At 41.3% G+C, this 18302-nt stretch overlaps 1 protein-coding gene across 1 annotated transcript in view; it reads right to left on the bottom strand.

The window, feature by feature from the left end:
• Positions 1-18302, bottom strand: part of Kcnu1 (potassium calcium-activated channel subfamily U member 1) — a 135672-nt gene that overhangs the window by 107928 nt on the left and 9442 nt on the right. The window contains 7 exon segments of the mRNA XM_013144677.2: positions 1155-1246; positions 2125-2295; positions 6136-6211; positions 7538-7613; positions 8945-9056; positions 10780-10870; positions 11816-11877. Of these exon segments, the coding sequence (XP_013000131.2) occupies positions 1155-1246; positions 2125-2295; positions 6136-6211; positions 7538-7613; positions 8945-9056; positions 10780-10870; positions 11816-11877 (680 nt within the window).

The following is an 18302-nucleotide window of genomic DNA, read 5'->3' as shown; positions in this document are numbered from 1 at the left end:
CAAGAAGCACCAAAGAAGGCAGAAATTGTTCCCCACTGTAGCAAATCTTTGACCAAAAACTGAGCCCCAAGTGGTTAGGGCAATTTTACCTAAGAAAGCTTCACTACATTAATTATTTTAAACTTGAGGCATGGCTTAACTCAATCCACTGTGAAATGTGATCAGTGTTACTCTCATGGTGAAAATGAACAAGACAGTTAGTAATAGCTATGAGAATAGCTAGTGACAAGAGACACAGAAATACTGCCATCCCCAATAGTATTTATCAGCAGTGAGTTACAACATTATCTGTCATTTTAATTCTGAGTGTTATCAGAATTGAAATGAAGTCACATGTGTTGATTAGAGAAAGAAAAAGAGGCACGCCAGCAAGAAAGTCAGCCTGAAACAGATGCAGGACGGGTTTCACATGCATGAATGAATGGCAGTAAGCATCATAGAAGACTCTGCCCGACCCAGCTTGCACAAAGGCCACTGCAGCTTTACACACACACACACACACACACACACACACTTATGCATGGATGTTTGCCCAGCGATGGTCTATTCACTCTCACACTGATGCCACCTTTGCCATTATTCTTTGCAGCCAAGGGTTACAGTCTTAATATATGCAATCTTTCTAATTTTATTTATTTATTGAAGAGTTGCTCACCAGGTAGGCTGGCCTTGAACTCCCAGGCTCAAGAGAACACTGTTTCAGTCTCCTGAGTAGCTGGGATTTCAGGAACTGCCACTGTGACCAGCTTTCATCCATTTGAATGTGCTTGTAGTACTATGGCATGTATTCTCATTTAAAGATTAGTCTTTGGGGAATCTCTCTCTCTCTCTCTCTCTCTCTCTCTCTCTCTCTCTCTCTGTCTCTGTCTCTCTCTCTCTCTCCCTCTCTCTCTCTCTGTCCCCCCTTACTCCTCACTATTTAGGTTGAAATACTTGATTTAACACTTTTACAAGCACCTATATAGTAGTTTGTATTGAGTAGAGAGCATATTTACATGTTATTTATTCTAACAAAGAATTCTTTAGTGAATGAAGAAACTTCCCAGCAATGAACCTTGGGTTCCATAACTTGGCTAGGTAACAGGCAACTAGAAGGAGATATGTGACTGATACACATCTTAAACTGCTGAAAGTGTGTTTTAAAAGTTACTTACTTCTTTCCTTTGACCACTTCATAGAAATTGGTGTATTTCCTCTTGTTAGCAAAAAGTTCCACCATTTCAGGGACATAGTTTGCAAACAGGACCTAAAATGATCAGCAAACCCTAGGTCTTGTTATTTTAACAAAAGATACCCCCAAATCTGCAGACTAAAATGAAGAAAGCAGATGCATATAACTTTCATCTAGAGGAATTTATGAACTGAATTTTAAAAGGGAGATTGTTTTTTGTTCCTTACTTTTGTATCTAAACTGCATTAAAGTTTAATGAGATGGCTGTCAGTATTCAACTGATAAAGCCAAAGACATGCCAGAAGGTGGCTTCCCATCAGTTTTGACACTTAGCGACTTTTGTCTCCCTTCTGCGTCTGACTTTATGCCGTCTGCACCTTGGGACATTCTAGTGTGTGAGGAAAGTGGTGACTGAAATGAAAACACACAACACCATGGATGGGAGACTAGAAGAAAAGGCAGTAGAAAACTCTATTGTGGCTTTTAAAGGAATGAAAAAAGGCAGGCTTCCTTTACTCTCACTGTACTCCTCAATCCAGCAGGGTCCTCTCTTGTCTGGAATCAGAAGCTCATGCCCAGTGCTCACCCACTCGGGGTGGACAAGATGGAAATTTCTTCCCAAATTTCAAATGTTCTCTCACTTTAGGAGAAAAGCCAATGTAATGGACAAATACAAAGGAAGATAAGTTTGCAGGAGTCACTGCAGAGGCTAATAAGGATAGTCTGCTCCTTTTGTCTACCAGTCCTCACCCCTGAACCCCAAGAAACTGTGCCATGGGTTCTAGGGAACGCAGCTTGGAAAATAAGGGATCTACTCATCTTTGCATTTTCACTGACACTTATTCAAAATGAGGCAGTCTTCATCCTCACTCCTAAACCATTTTATCTCTCTAGATTAATGAACTGTTTTGGCTTATGTAGCTATCTTCAAAAGATACTAAAATATTCTTTACCAAACTCCCCAGGGTCAAGCACATGATGAAAGTCCGCCCGAGGCTCGTCTTGGCCACCACGTCTCCAAAGCCAACAGTTGACATTGTTGCTACGACCAGGTAAATGGAATCGAAATAGGATATATTTTGTGCGTTTCTACCTTTGAGCCAGAGATCGCCAGAATTCTCCACCTGTCCACAGAGACAAAGGAAAGACTACTGAATGGAACACTAGGGATAGTTTACAAAGAGCAGGCTGACTGTTGGCTTAACTTCACTCCATTCGATTCTAATAAATGATTCTTAGGCAACCACAAAGGTTTTGTGAATTATGAGCTGTGGTTGGAAAGCCTCATTCTCCTGAATGATGATTATTGCTGAAATGCGAGGGCACGTGTTTTTGCCTAGTACTGAGGTCACCTCACAAGAGCAGGCGGCCCCTTCTCTCCATGCACGAAGCACAACGTTGCCTCTGAAACCCCAGCGACTCCCACAGCTCTCAGACCCAGAGGTCACCATTCATTCTCATTTCCTAACCAGGTCGGGAGCATCACTAGGGAAAGAAGCCCAGCACTGCATTTCAGTGAGCTTAAGCAGATGAATAGTAGCGTCTCAGGAAAAACACACAGCCTTGCCAAGTTATTTCTCTGGTCCATGCAAAAATCTTTCACAATTAAAACAAAGCTGAGTATTTTTCTTGAGGCTTTTCCAAGTCTTCACATTTTACAGAAATCATATTTATCATATGATTATCAATTTCATATTGAATACATGGAATAATAATTATTTATATTCAAATTATATACAATTTGTTATATAGAAAGTATTCTGTAATGTGTCATGTATGATATAAAATGGAAAGTTACAATATACTTGTATATATTTATATATAATCCTCCTTTCTTCCCATTTTTAGAGATTTTTTTCACCCATGGATTCTGTTTTTCTGGAGATTTCTTGGGGGAAAGAGGCTTTTTGTGTTGTTAAGAACTGGTTTAGGAATTAGCAATGGGCTGGATCCCTTTTTAAAGGAGATGTTCCAAATGTGAACTGTTTCCTAAATTTGATGGGTGGCTTGAGTGTGTGGATTCCTACAATCCTTCTCTCCAAAATAAGAAAGACCTTGTACACCTGTACTTTTTACTTCCAAGCTAACAGGAAATATTTTTATAAAGTGTACTCATCTGCTTCCACTAACTTCAGGAGTGCTTGCTGTATTTTTAAGACAATAACATATCATTAAAAAAAAAAGGTTTATATCATATGGACTGTAAATCTCATAATATTTTGGGACAGTTTCTTTGAGGCTGTAACCCCCTACCCCCTTTTTATAACATCTTGGTGCAGGGCTTCAATAATCTCCTTGCATAAAATGTTGTAAAGACTAAAATTAAATTGATTTAAGGCTTGAAATCTTCTCTTCAGTAATTTGAGAAATGCTTTAAGGTTTAACTCACTATCATTGGGAGTTGGTTAACAACTTCAGTACTCCAAATTCTTGCTGTCTTACCCAGCTTCTGTCTAAACTGCCCTCACAGCTCCTAGGCCAAGAGAGTGGCCGCCTTCTCCTGGTCCACCTTTCCCTCCAGTTCTTGTTCTTAACCATACGAAAACCAATCCATTGGCCCCAAACGGGACAATCAATTAAAGCAATGGCACACGTCTTAGTCTATAATGCCCCTGCTGTGTCATCTGTATTGTAAGTTCATTTACCAGTTTGGGGCATGGCTTGTCCATTTTGAATTCTTAGTTTTGTTTCATTTCCTTTGTGGCTGAATTTTACCAAGCTACATTTCTAAAAGGGACGATGGGTTCTGTTGTGGCTTGCATGCTTATTGTGACAAGACTGGTTATATTTGCTTTCACAGAGAGACATCAGATAGACACATCTCTGTCATCTTCAGATAGAGATCAATGTGCCCAGGGAAATCAAGGCTATATTCTTTTTTCCCCCTCTTCTATGGGCCTTGCTTTGTTCTGCTTCCACTCTCCTTGTTAGCCTTGAAAGTCAGTAACTGCTTTACCAAACATTAGTAACAGAGTGTCATTTTACATGGAACACAGTCTACCCGTTGATTGACAGATCCAAATATCTCCCTGGTGCTGTTTTTGTGTCCTTTTGTTTGGGAACATTTAATCTTAGGAGGACCATTTTAGGTTTACAAAAACAATTCATTTGCATTCTTCAAATATGGAATGCTTTTTCCTAACTTTTGTTCCTATTATAATGTAGCTGTTGGCTTTACAGTTATTCTATTATGTATCTACAGTTACACTGGCATCTCTCTACCTTCTACCACATATCCTTACTATTTTGGACAGAATTCATGGTTAGGCAATGTATTGACTCTTTTCTAGTTAATACCAATCTTTAAGTCATATCAAATTTTCGCTCAAGATTACTGTGAGTACGAGAAGATGGTGAGTTGGGACAATCATCGCTTTTATACTGATTTGCATTCCAAATATTCTTTCAGCAAGGTTTACTCTTTCCCTTATTTTGGGTTGTAGCTCCTGGAGGTTTCTTTACATTGTGGAAATTAGTGCAGCTCGAAGCAGAGCCCATGCTTTTGCCACCCGCTGCCTGCGGCTCCTTTCCTGCAGGCCTCCACGCTGAGGCTGCCTTTTCAGGAACCTGCATTTGCAGCAGGACAAGGCTGAGCAGGAGTCAGCGGAGTGGGAGGGCCGGCCCAGCCCGCGGCACCTGCTGTGTGTACACAGCAGGCAGCTGTTCTTCAGCTATGACTCTTTAGCCTTCCTTGGGAGAACAGAGATGCTGACTCATACTTTTCCAAAGAATTCAGAAATCCAGGTTTTCACATGAGCTGTCCATAAAAACTTAGCAACTAATTAAATAAATAACAGGAAACAAACTAAAAAATAAAGAAGTCAAATAAAATATAATGGTAGGCCCGAGTGTGTCTCATTCAAACTGCTATGGAAAGCAGGAGGCGGGCAGGGGAGAGGTAGTGGCTTCTCTCCTAGTATCTGGGACGGGCCCAGCAGTTCCTAGGGGACACTGCTGGTTCCTTTTCCCTGATAGCTCAGGGATAGCTTACGATGCTGCTCTTTGAACTCATGGATCTACCTTTAGCTGTGACACTGCTTCAGAAAAGAAGTTTCTCTCCTGCTAGACATGTGGAGGAAGGAATAGGTGGGTTTCTTATTCTTTGAAGCCCTTATCCTAATGTCATATGGTATTTAACCCTTTTCATGATAGACTGAGAATAGTTAAGTTCTTATTTTCCTTTTTAAATCTTCATTATTTTGATTAATCTTGAAAGGTAGAAGTCAAAGGAACACCTGCTATATTTTCTGTTTTGTTTGGTTTCATTCTCAAAGGATTCTGCAGATTTTTAATATCCTCCTTTATTCTGTGACTTCTGATGACTTGTCCTCAACCATGCACAGCAGGGAGGCCCAGGCGTTCCCATCCCATTGCCAAAAGCCATTTACTCTGTTGCTGATTATGTCAGATAGGAACCAGCCTTCCCTGCAAGCAAAGGAAGCACTGGAGGATGTAATTTCTGGAGAGTCCTGTATGTTAGGAGCTCATCTTTCTAACAGCATCTCTTCTCCCACAACCATCCAGCTTTCTCTAAGTCTGAAATTCTCTAAGTGATGTTGGTTTTCCTTTTCTTGTGGCAGTGCTGGGGCTTGAACTCAGGGCCTGTGCATGAAGGGTGAATGCCCTACTATGAGCCACATCCATAGTTTGGTTTGGTTTGGTGTCTCATTATAGAAATGTATACTTCAGTTCCAGAATTGCCAAACCTCCATGAGGCCTTACCAGTAGAGACTGCCTATTGCTTATATCATAGGTCTTATTTGATCTTTCCCTAAGAGCAAATTTTGAAAGTTGGAAGAGGAGCAAAGATCCTTCCATGTGATAGAAGACACATACTAATCATAAATGTAGTGGTGGAAGAAAAGATGTAAGGTGAGAAAGAGAAAGGATAGACTTCTGGTCTCCACGGGTTCTTCTCCGGGAACATACGCATTAGGGATGAGAGATGGTGATGTGGTACTTACCAAGTGAAGAAATCCTGCCGCAGTGAACCAGGTACTGAGAAATATTGATAGCACTTTGGAGAACTTCACTGAATTACTAAAGGAAGAAAGGATTTAAAAAAGATCATCCTGGGTCTCCTCCAGCAAGTTCCAAAACTACATAGACACCTTATTCTCTAAGATCTCGCTTGCTACTCAAAGGGTGGTTCATAGACCAGAGGTGATGGTATTCTGGGGAGGTTGCGAGACCCCCAACCTCACCCTCACCTGCCACCCTGCAGTATGACAGGGTCCTCTGCCTGATTCTTACATGCATCCGGGTGAGGGGCACAGCTCTGAAACTCACCTGCCTGCACACACTTCTTCGAGAGTTTGCTGTGACATTCACTAGGCTGCTATGACATTGTTTTAAAATACACAACACATAGGTCAGGGTAGATAAGTTTAATGAGCGGTTATGTTGTCTAAGGTGATTACACAAAGTGCACCATGCCAGGAGTCCAGGCAGTAGCATGTAAAACAGAACTCTGAGTAGAGTCACTCAGATTGCTGACCTCATCACAGGGCTTCAGGGACTGGAAAGGGTCAGAAGTGTTCCTGTTACCCACAGAAAGCCCTAGAGTTTGGCTGGCATGTTTGCAGCTTTCAGGCAAGGCCACCCCTGCAGCCAGAATGACTTTTTGTACCCTTATTTCTCCACAATGAAATCTACCTGGTGGTTTGATATTTCTAATGAAAATGCAGAGGTGCAAAGAATTTGAGTGGATAACAGAACAAACTGCTTCAAACTGTGGATGGACTGGTGCTCAAAAGTAGTTAGGGCTTTGTCCTTTCCTTTTGATGATGGTGAAATGACTTTATTTATTTATTTATTTATTTATTTATTTTTTTTTTGGCTAGGGATGGAGTTAGCATCTTCTACCTGCTAGGCCCTACCACTGCACTGTGCCTTCAGCCTATGGCTCGATTTACGTCATGGGAGCCTCTTGTGCCCACAGGAATCGTGTTGCACCCCCAAGCCTGAGGACAAGTTTCTGACTGCCAGGAGACAGACACAATGTTTAAAACAACATGGAGAAAGAAAGCCTCTGAATCGGCTGACTGATTTGAGGGGTGTGTGTGTGTGTGTGTGTGTGTGTGTGTGTGTATGTGTATGTACGTATTGGTCAAGGGACCTCGAATTAAAACCCAAATGATCTTACACCTTGAGGCTTTATAAAACAAACATAAATAATAATGTCTTTGAGATGATTAGATTTTGGCCAGTGTGTAAGGTAATATGAAGGAAGAATATATGAAGAACATCAGGGATATTGAGGGATTCTTCACCGTGACAGGGAAATTCTGATATGAATTTTGGGTCCAGTTAACATTTTCATTTCTTAATCTGAACTATTAACAAGCAGGAAAGGCTGGCACTTACCTGGTCTTGATGGCTTGTAGAATTTGCAATATTTGAGGGAGTTCCAGTAGCCGCAAAGCTCTTAAAAACCTTAAACCTATTGAAGAATCAAAAGGAGAAAGTTGCCCAAAGAGAAAGGGCACTATAAAGAATGGCCTGAGTCACAGCACAGCCAGGTCACAGGCTTTCTTTTCTCCCCAGAATGTTCGACCCTGCTATGTTCTAATGGCATAATGACATAGCTTTAAGAGCATGGGCTGAGTTCAAATGCTGAGTTCGAGTTTAAAAACATAAAGCCTCAAGGTGTAAGATCATTTGGGTTTTAATTCGAGGCAGTTACTAGCCACTGCCACCTACAGCAGTCCTGCTCCCTGTGTATTTCCTATTCTGTGAAATAAGAATTATAATCACGCTGACCTTAAGCAGTTGTGGTGCTCCTCTGACGCGTGTTGAAGCACGCCTTGTATATAATAGGGACTTTTTGGCTGCTCTGTCCAATTCTTCTTCTAAACCAAATTTGCCACAAACCACCTAAACTCTTGATGACCCAATATCTGTAATACCTTGTTCCTCAATATTTATCTATTTTGTCATTAATCATAGTTAGGAACAGAACTGCAATGTACTTTATAGACAGAAGCAAAAATACAAAATTACAGAAAAATGTGAAGTGCTAATGTTACGGTTTGACTATGGCACGTCCTCCTGTGTACAGAATGCTCCTGTGTACAGACGGGGACTGGGCCAGGGCCCCACCCTCGTCAGCTGGGTCATCCTCGAATGGGTTCAGCACTTGGGTCCTTTCCTGGGATGGGATCTGGCAGTGTACGTCTCCCTCCTTGGTTCCTTCTTGAGCTCCCTGCTTCCTGTCACCGTGATTGGAGCAGTTTTCTTCTACGAGACACTGTCACTATGCCCCTTCTGCCATGGAGCCCAGCCAGCTGCGGTCTGACTCCTTTACCTACCTGTCCTCCTTTTCAGGTCGTGGCTCTTGGGGAATAGATTTCAGGGACAAGAAGGAGACTAGGACAGCTGCCCAATACCAAGGCCACCTAAAACACAAAACAACTAAGTGCTCCCCTAATGTGTCTGAGTATGTGCAGATATGATGAGCGGCCTTTTTAAAACACGAGAAATCTTCATTCCTGCCCATGTGGAATCCCAGCACAAAGATGCCAAGGGAGTAGGACACTGGAGCCTGGCCTCTCGGGTGATCCCAGGCTTCCCATCAACAGCTATTGAACATGCACTGCATACTAGGGGCAGCGTGTGCTGTTGAGCTTAAAAAATATGGTTTCTGATACAGTGACCAAATAACTCAGGGGAGGGATCTTTAAAGTGGCAGCCAGCCACTGAGGAAAAATGAAGAGTACCTATAAACACACAGTGAGTTTTACATATTGCTATGGATTTCACACACATGCTTACCTAGCCAATTACTCTTCAAGTAATAAGAAATAAATGTTGGGGGGATGGTAAAGATGTCTACAATGGAATTCATCTCCAGCCAGAACTTGATCTTGTCACCAGCTGCCAAAAACTATAAAAATGAAAACAGAACACTGAAAATTCTGCTACCCTTAAGAATTTGGGGTGAACACAATGAGATGGTATTTTGTAGCTACATTTCACTCATCACCTCAAGATTTGCTTTTGGTCTCTTTTATGCATACATAAACATATAATCATATAAAATATAGATAGAGATATCATAACTTTAATGAGTGTTCAATTAATACAGGATGCTAATTCTCTACATGATTTAAAAAGATCTCCAATGAGAAAGACATAGTTCATCTAGTGGTCTGTGTCTGTGAGCTTCCCTACTCAGATTAACAAAGCCAGATGCCAGGAAGCAGAGTTTACTACTGTAAGAAGACCTTGGAGTTCAGTGTGGTAGGGTTGGTTTTAAAGGAATATCATAGAAATACATACTGTACATTTGTGTATATTTGTGTGTATGCATATATGTATATGAGGAGTATATGAGATACGTTCCTCTATATAAAATATAAGCAGGCCGGGGATTTAGCTCAGTGGCATAAGCACCTGCCTGGTAAGCGTGAGGTAGTAAGTTTGATCCCTGGTACCAAGACAAACAATGAAGAACAAAAACAAAAAACAACAAAACCAAAATGCCCATCAACTGCAGAATGGATGAAAAAGATGTGGCATTTTAATACAATGGAATATTACTCAGCTGTAAAAAGGATGATATTGAGGCTTTTATAGGTAAATGGAGGCAACTTGAGACTATCCACATAAGTGAAATAAATCGACTCATATTTGTGAATATTGTATTGTCTCCCTAGTATAAAAATAATAATAAAAATTGAAATAATAAGATCCAAAATGTATAATAGATATTTAATAATGAAAACGAAAGAAAGTGCTCTAAAAGATAGAACTGTATGTATTTTTAAGTGTGAAAGATAACCATAGTACTCAGTTTTTGTTAGTTCAACAAACAGAATAGTTTGTACTATCATTGTTTGATTGTCCACTTTTTATGTTTTAGTTTTGTGACTTGAGCAAGTACTTCTAACAATATGTAATTTATCAACTAGTGATTCCTTACTTTTTTGAAATTCTGTATTATTTCTACACTTTTTTCTGTTTTGCTTTTCTTCTCTAAAAAATAAAAATAGATATAGAGCTAAATAGATGCTACAGCCCCCCACAAACATGGAGTGGATTAATAAACTAAAATACAGATCTGAAAGAAGGACTCATCAAATGCGATTGGAACAAGACAACTCACTAATATGTGAATGTAAGAAAAATTAAACAAAGATACAAAAGTGTTTCATACAGGTAAATGTGACCTATGCTGTTAATAGAACCAGTGGCATCTTCAGAGATATGTTATTCCAGATCTACACCTTGTGATTGTTAGTAAAGCTAGCTTGTGGTCCTTGGTGGCTAATAAGAAAGAGAGTGTGAGGGGTTATGGTTTTGAAAAGATAGGTTTCATTCATGTATTCATGTTGGCCTAGCTTCCAAGGCAAGGGGTGGAGGAGAGAGAGAGAGAGAGAGAGAGAGAGAGAGAGAGAGAGAGAGAGAGGGAGAGGCACACAGGGAAATAGAGACAGAAATACAGAGAGACAGACAGAGAGGCAGAGAGAAAGTGTTAGCAACACAGCCCCCTCCACCTGTGAAGCCCTGAGTGTTCAGGTAGACTGTGAAACCAAGGGACGCACTGGTCCCTTTGTGTCAATCCAGTTCTGTTTATGTGTTTCCTCCCACTCCCCATCAGTACTTACTCTCAACCCAAAATAGAAACTAAAGAAAGCATTGAAAGTCAAATCAATGGGGATGGTTTGGTCTTCATATGAAGAACAGCTTCCAATAGAGCTGGAAAAAAATAAGCACAGTGCTTAAAGGTGAGCATTTAAATGCCATGTCGGTTAAGGACAAATCTAGGGAGAAGGGAGGCAATTTTTAACTTATTAAGTATGAATGGTCAATTCAGATGCTTAAGTTGAGATGTGCAGGAAATTACCTTTCTCTGAGGAGTACAGCTCAGCAGGAACAGAGCCTTTGGACCACCATGGAGCTTAAAAATAACAGAAAATTCCCCACCATCACTGCCACAGGGTTGACCAGTTCCAGTTCCATTTTTTTCAATGGCTATTTGGAGCTGTGGAGATTACATAGCTTTCCTTGATTTGCAGGTTCATCTATCCAGTCAATATTTTAGCTTTTGAAACATTTCACTCTAGGTCAGCTGGATTGATTCGGCCAAATCAAACAAACTTTCCTAAAAGATCTATCAGGAATTTACAAAGCAAGACTGCTAGTTTCCATAGGATATGTACAGTGACCTGAGCTACATCTCACCCCAGCACACACTTTTGTGTGTGTGACAGTCTCTCTAAATTGACCAGGCTGGATTTGAACTTGTGATCTTCCTGCCTCAGCGTCTCCAGCAGCTCAGATTACAAGAGTCACAACACCTAGTTCAGTTTCTTGGTTTTTGTGGCCTTGTGAGTCCGACACGTACCACCACTGGAAATTCAGTCGAATTCCCAGAGAGTTACCTTGAAACTTCACATCAAATCAATTCTAGTCCACAGGATGGCCTGGCACAGGGGAAACACACACATCTCTTTGGTGTCCGGTGGGGCAACTAAACACATTTACATTAGCCTATGAGTGAGCATGTGCGTATAGGTGTGTGTGTGTGTGTGTGTGTGTGTGTGAAAGTACATTACGTGATACCCTGAGGAGAAAAAAATCTCAAAGTAGCTGGGTGAGTTGGTGATATCGCAGATGAAAACGATTAAGGGCTTTACTCACTCAGAAGAATTGATGAAATAGATGATAAGAGACCCAATGCTCAGCACAAAGACAAGGATCACCTGAAAAGAAACCAAGACAGGCATGAGCGCGCAAAGCCATTTTATAGTCATGGAAAATAAAATAATAAAAAAACCCCACGAAACCATGTTTTCTCCCTTTTTAAAATAAATTGAAATAAATTTTATCATGATAGTTATTACTGCAGGAAGGGAGGAGGGAGTGTATTTTCACATTTTACATTGCCTATACATGTGTAGACACTTATTCACACTTTAATTTATGCTGTCATTCAGTCGTCCATTCAAGACAAATGGATCGGCAGTTGCAGTCTTGCTAATGCGTAATAGTTCAGAGTCCCGTTTGTGTGTTTCTGGTGAGGCTGATGCACACTGGGTTTTCTTCAGTGGTGGGCTGTTGGGTGCAGGCGCTCAACATACCATACCCCACCTGGGACTAAGGACCACGCCAGCTTCCGCAATGCGCTACATCCCTCTTTAAATTAGCCAACCCGTGCGCACCTCGTGCTCACTCCGTATTAGCCCGTGCCGACTCTGTGGCAACCCCTGATTGGCCACAGCTGGATATAGTAGCCAGAGCCTGCGTCCCATTCCCGCCCTGCTTCCTCGTGGCAGCCTGTGATTGGTCACGGCCAAATATATAAACCAGAGCCCGCGTAAATAAAGCAGCAGTTAACTGTCGCCCACAAGAGCGTCTCCTGTCTCATTGGGGGGCTGCGCCGGTCAGTGGGCACATCTCTTCTCTGCCCCTCTTACTGCCATTCTCTGCCTGATGCTTTTCCCACACTGACACCAGCTTAAGGAGGAGACCTCAGACTCTCTCCCAGGACCCAGAGGGAGCCCTGGACACACACAAACACTGTTTGTCCTGATAAAAACCCCAGAGACAATGTGTCAGACATTCCCACACCTCTGCCACAGTGTATCTTGCTCAAAAGTCCTCCTCTAATTCCACCTCACTCTAATTTACACACACATTTAATTCCGTAAATATGCTAACAGGGCTATATGTTTACAACCTGCCAAACCACAAACATGACAAAGAAGTAAATAAGTAAAAGAAGAAAAAAAAATAGTTTTATTGACTCTCAACCTCATGCCACAAACTCAAAGAAAGTTACTCAGGAATGATCTGTAACTGACAGTACAATGCACACAAATCACAAGAAAGCCTTGGCTGCTCCTGGTTGTAGATGGGATTCAGTGAATCATGAGAAATGGGAAGTAATTCTGAGAAGACTTACAAATGTTTCTTGGGTGAGAAATGCAAAATCTGGAAGATCTAGCTACACGGGAGAGTAGAGAACCCCTTCTAAGGCATGGCACCATGCATTGGAGAGGAGACACCATCCAGAGCCAGCAGTGGTCGGGGAGGAGACAGGATTGGCCAGCAGGAACCCCTTCTAAGGAGCACCCCAGAGATACACAGTGTGAAGATTCTGAGACCTGGTCCAAAGAGCCTCATTTGGAGTTGTTGATTACAGTCTTACCCCCTTGTTTGTCTCTGTGGGGAACCTCACAGAAAGTTAGAACTTAGGCACCTACAGTATGATTTAAAAATACCTGTTTTTAAAAATTCCATCTAGTTAGCTGGTTGGTAGTTTGTCGTAGGTGTCTTTGGAAGACAATGATAGATGCAGCTGAAAAGGGACACCGAATAGCCTAAACCTTCATTTGTGGATATCAGCAGGCCGTACACACTGCAGTTTGTGGGAAGTTCAAGATAACAAGAGGCACATGCAGAGAAAATGCGAGAAATGACTTTCCAGAAAAGAGAACACAAGATACATGGCAAATGGCTTTAAAATTACAATTAGTGTCCCAGTGACATTTGCTAGAACACTGCTTGTCAGGAGAGAATGGAACTAAAGACATTAAACTCTCATTGGGGTGCTGAGTAGCAGGAGGAGGTTGGCCAAAGCAAAAGGGAACAAATAAAGTAATTCTTCAATACCAACAGGCAATAACAGAAATGAAAATTATGATTAACAAGGGCATGGGAAACTGAGCACAAGAGATACAATATAACTGGCATTCCAGAAAATAAAACAAATATTAAAAAAAAATGCATCCCTAGATGGAAGGCAGATCTAAGCTGTTGAAAAAGCCCAGCAAACCTCGTCAAGCGGGGGGAAAAGACACACAGACAGATGCCGTACACACAGTGACATTGCGGATTTGGAAACATTTCCTATAGCGTACTCTCTGATATTAGAAAATACAAAACCACAGATCATAACAAATGACATGGAACAAGAATGATTTCATGATCCTCGTTGTGTTCAGTTCAGTCAAGATCCAGCAAGGAAAGCGGAAATGACATCAATCATTTTAAGGCAGTTTATTTCTAGAAGTCTGCATAGAATCGGACCACAGCAGAGAAAATGATGCAGTAGTTGAAACTACAAAGGCAAGTGGGAGGGGCTGGGGATTTAGCTCAGGGGCATAAGCACCTGCCTTGCAAGCAGGCAGTCGTGAGTTCGATCCCCGGTACCGATTAAAAAAATTATATATATAAGCAAGTGGGAGATCAACAAAAATGAAATAGTAAAAGTTAGTAAAAAGAGGCTTTTGGAGTTGGGATGCAGGCTTGGAGGAGGGGTAATAACCTGTAAGGCATGCGATGCCCTGTTTCTGGCACTATGGGTAAAAGAGAAAGGAAATGGAGCTGATTACTACTACTGTGCTAACACTGTGTAATCTGGGGAGAACAGGTGCCAAACACTCCCTGCCTCTCCTGGCTTCCTGTCAGCTGCTGTACTGCCTGTTGACAAGGTCTAACTATGAATCAGCTGACAGATGAGAAAACAATATATTTGGAGACTGGTGGGGAAGGGGAAGGGGAGGGAGGAGTGAAGGATTGACGGAGGGGCAAACATGATGAAAATAGTTTATATGTGCACATGTTGATCTGCCAAAAGGAAATCCATTCGTTTGTGTAGCTAATATTCCTAATAAAATTATTTTTAAAAATCAAAGCAAAACCAAAACAAAATAAAACACATTACTAGTCCTGGCCCAATATCACAAAGCCAAGGAGAGACTGCAGATTGGAGCCTAGAAAATAGTTCAGGTCCTAGAACTTACTGAAATAACATTTATAAAGACTTTAGGAAAAAGAATGCCAAACCAAGAATTCTAAACCCAAAGGAATCATTGTTCATTTGGAAAAGTAAGCAGTAAACATTTTGGACATTCTAGGATTCAGAAAGTATACGGTCTGCATATCCCTAGCAAGTGAATATGAGAAATTCTCCAGAAAAAGAGAAGAAAAATTCAGAAACATGAAAGATGTAGGAAAACAAAGGTCGAATAATGAAATTGGTAAAACTGGGGATCAATGGAACTTTCAGATTTACAAATATTAAGAAGGGAATTTATCAGATGCTAAACATCTGCTATCCCCCACCAACTCACCCACCACCACCCAACACACATACTCATCACGCACACAAAGACAATTGGGAGCTAATGTTCAAATTAGTGCCACCATTTCTGGAAGGAAGAGAGATGATACAGGGGAAATCAGACGGTGCCATTCAGGAGAATGTAAATGCAAAATATACAGAGCCACACAGCAGTACAGAGGCAGAATGAATATGATTTACTCAACTTTTACATTATCCTATTAAAATAGAATTATCTCCTTTAAAATATACCAAAAAATAAAACCAATTTAAAAACTATAAACTAAAAATACAAATTTCAGGCAGTTGTCAGTACTCAGCATGTACTGAGTGTCTTATATGTATTTTACAATTCTCTTCAATATTCTAGTGAGACCTCTGTCATCTCCTTTATGTTCACATCATATGAATGCAGCCCAGCTTAGAAAACTTCCCTTGCCCAGAATTAGACACTCATGAGTGGAGGAGCGAATGTGCAAGCCCGTCTCAATCAAAATTCACCATCGCTCAGCCTTCCAGTAGGATGAGAAATGCAGACCAGGGCAGGTTGTTGGCTGTGTGTCCAGCACCCATCTTCCCCTTTACCAACAGATCTCCTAGCTGTTCAGTTAAACTATTGATATTTACACATTCTATTAGTCAACAAATTCAATTTCTAAATATTCTAAAGACCAATAAAAGAGATCATAATCAAGGAGAATGATTAAATTGCTCTGGTAAATTAAGAAGCAAGCATCAATCAATGAAAAAACAAACATCCAGCTACAGGACATTTAAGAGGAAATGAAAAAAGATGGCAAGAGAGCTGGGCAAAGCTATCCTGATCAACTGTGCGTAAAACAAAAGCAGAAAAAATCACTGCTACAGGATAATATTATGTTCTAAAGTATTCCAGAAAAAAACAGGCTCATGTTTGAAAGCAACAAAAATAGACATTTGACATTTCCTATTGGTAAAAAGCACTAGCAGCTCAGGTGTAGCAAGTACCCTTGTGCAACAATCTGTAGTAGAATATATCACCCCAAAATCTGTCGGAAATGGAAGACATCCAATCAAAGCTAAGATAGCCCAAGTGGAGCTTTCTGACACGCCCCTCTCAATCATTCAACAAATGATTAAGGGTATGGAAAACACAAACATAGTTAACATGGCTTATATTGTATATCAAACAGATAAATACATAGTCTTTCAAAAGTCCATTAAGTAGTAAAAATTGATCTTGCACTCTGTGACAAAGACTTTCTCCTAAATTCCACAAAGCAGAAATCATAAAAGCAGTGTCATCCTTGCACCATAAATTTCTACCAAAGTAGGAAAGATCTCTCCGTATCCCCGACATTGTCTTTCTTCAGAAAATAAAAGTGTATTGCTTTCCTCTAACTAAAGCATGAATCAAACAAGAAATCAAAATTAAAATTTAAAACAGAACAAAAATTGGGTATTAATAAAAATAAGAGCGAGCGTTACTTGTCAAAGTAAGATATAGCCAAAGAAGTGCTCAGAGGAAGGATTCTTCTAAATCAACTACAACTCAGGGAATCCAGTCTTTTAGGTCTTTTGGGTGGTGGTTGTCAGGGAGGGCAGAGCTGCCTCGGTGGTGGGACAGAGCTGGGGGCATCTCTGGGCCACCCCAGGTGAGGGCGAGGCCCGGTGCCCAGGTACAGCTCCGAGCAGGGGGAGCCTGCACGCGGGAGGGACCAGTCAGGTCCGCCCTGCTGCCCCACCACCCGGGCATTCACCGCCGGGACAGCCAGGCAGGAGCCCACTAGCTGGTTCTCTGCATCCTCAGAGGCCAGAACTGCTACGTGGGACCCTCGCGGTGTCCCTGGCTTGGAACTGGACCTAGCTGAGCACCGGCTGGATGCTGATGTGGGAGAAGCGAGCACCTGAGCTGCTCGGAGCCTCCTGCAGCCAGAAGCCTGGTCAAGAGAAAGCACTAGCACAGGAGGTGGAGATGGGTGAGCCGGAGGCCGGGAAGAGCCTGGGCCCTAAGGCTGAGCTGCTGGAGAAGGGTGTTTCCTTTCAAAGGCAGGCGATGGCCTCAGCAGGACCGAGCAGGACCCAGCCTCATGGGCACTCTCCATTCATTCTTTCTTCCCTGGAGTCCAAGCCCGTTCTAACTTGTGTCCTCACAGAAAGGAAGCAGGGCCATTTAGAAATTTCTCCTAAAAACACTCAGGGTCTATTTGAATTTCTTTTCTTTAGCTTGTGGAAGCCGTTTTGATAACAGAAAAGATAAGAAAATTCTCACCCTAAACTGGTGATGCAGTATATGATATTGGAAGGGGTGCACATTGCTCCTTGTTACAAATTTTATACTTTTATAGATCCGACTGAAGGGAGGCGAGGAGTTAAGTGCACTAAATAAACACCTGAAGAAAATAAATCTGACAGTAGTATTGAACATGCTCGGATTTAAGGGAAGAAATTCGTCCGGTTGCTTCCTGCAGTTGGGGAAAGGAAGGTGTTTAACTTCGACCTTGTGTTTTCGAACATTGTGCCATGTGCATAAAAATATAAAACAATGTAGCTTTCCACAAATGATCAATGCATTAAAAAATAATAATTTACCAAAAATTCAGTTTGATCATAGTGGAATATTTCCTACCAGTCTTTTCTTTATTTGTCTGATAAAGATTTCTAAACTAAAGCATATTTCCATAGTATATGTTAAAAGAAATTCTTGATCTTCATTAAATAAAAAATACAGAATAATGAGAGGAAATGTACAAAACATAGATACATGGTATGTCAGTTCACAAAAGCTTTGGTTTGTGAAAGCTTTTGTTCACAAACAGAAGTGGTCAGCGGAGTTTGTTTTGACTTGTGGAACTCTGCGGGGAGGGAGCGCTCACAGGACTGTGCCCTCCTTTCCCGCAGGGACACCAATGTGGCCGTTTTCTAGAATCATGAATAAGTTCATGAAACAAGGTGCTACTGTACGACTCATCTCAGGTGGAGGACAAGGTTTATTTTATTTTAACACAAACAATGGATTCAAAAGTTGTGGTAAGAAACTGATCTATTGTAACAAATATTTTTTTCCTTTTTAAGAAGTAG

Source organism: Cavia porcellus, unplaced genomic scaffold (assembly GCF_034190915.1).
Source record: "Cavia porcellus strain 051 isolate PalLab524CR breed Dunkin Hartley unplaced genomic scaffold, mCavPor4.1 scaffold_29, whole genome shotgun sequence".
Taxonomy (NCBI): domain Eukaryota; kingdom Metazoa; phylum Chordata; class Mammalia; order Rodentia; family Caviidae; genus Cavia; species Cavia porcellus.
This window is presented reverse-complemented; position numbering and strand designations above follow the sequence as displayed.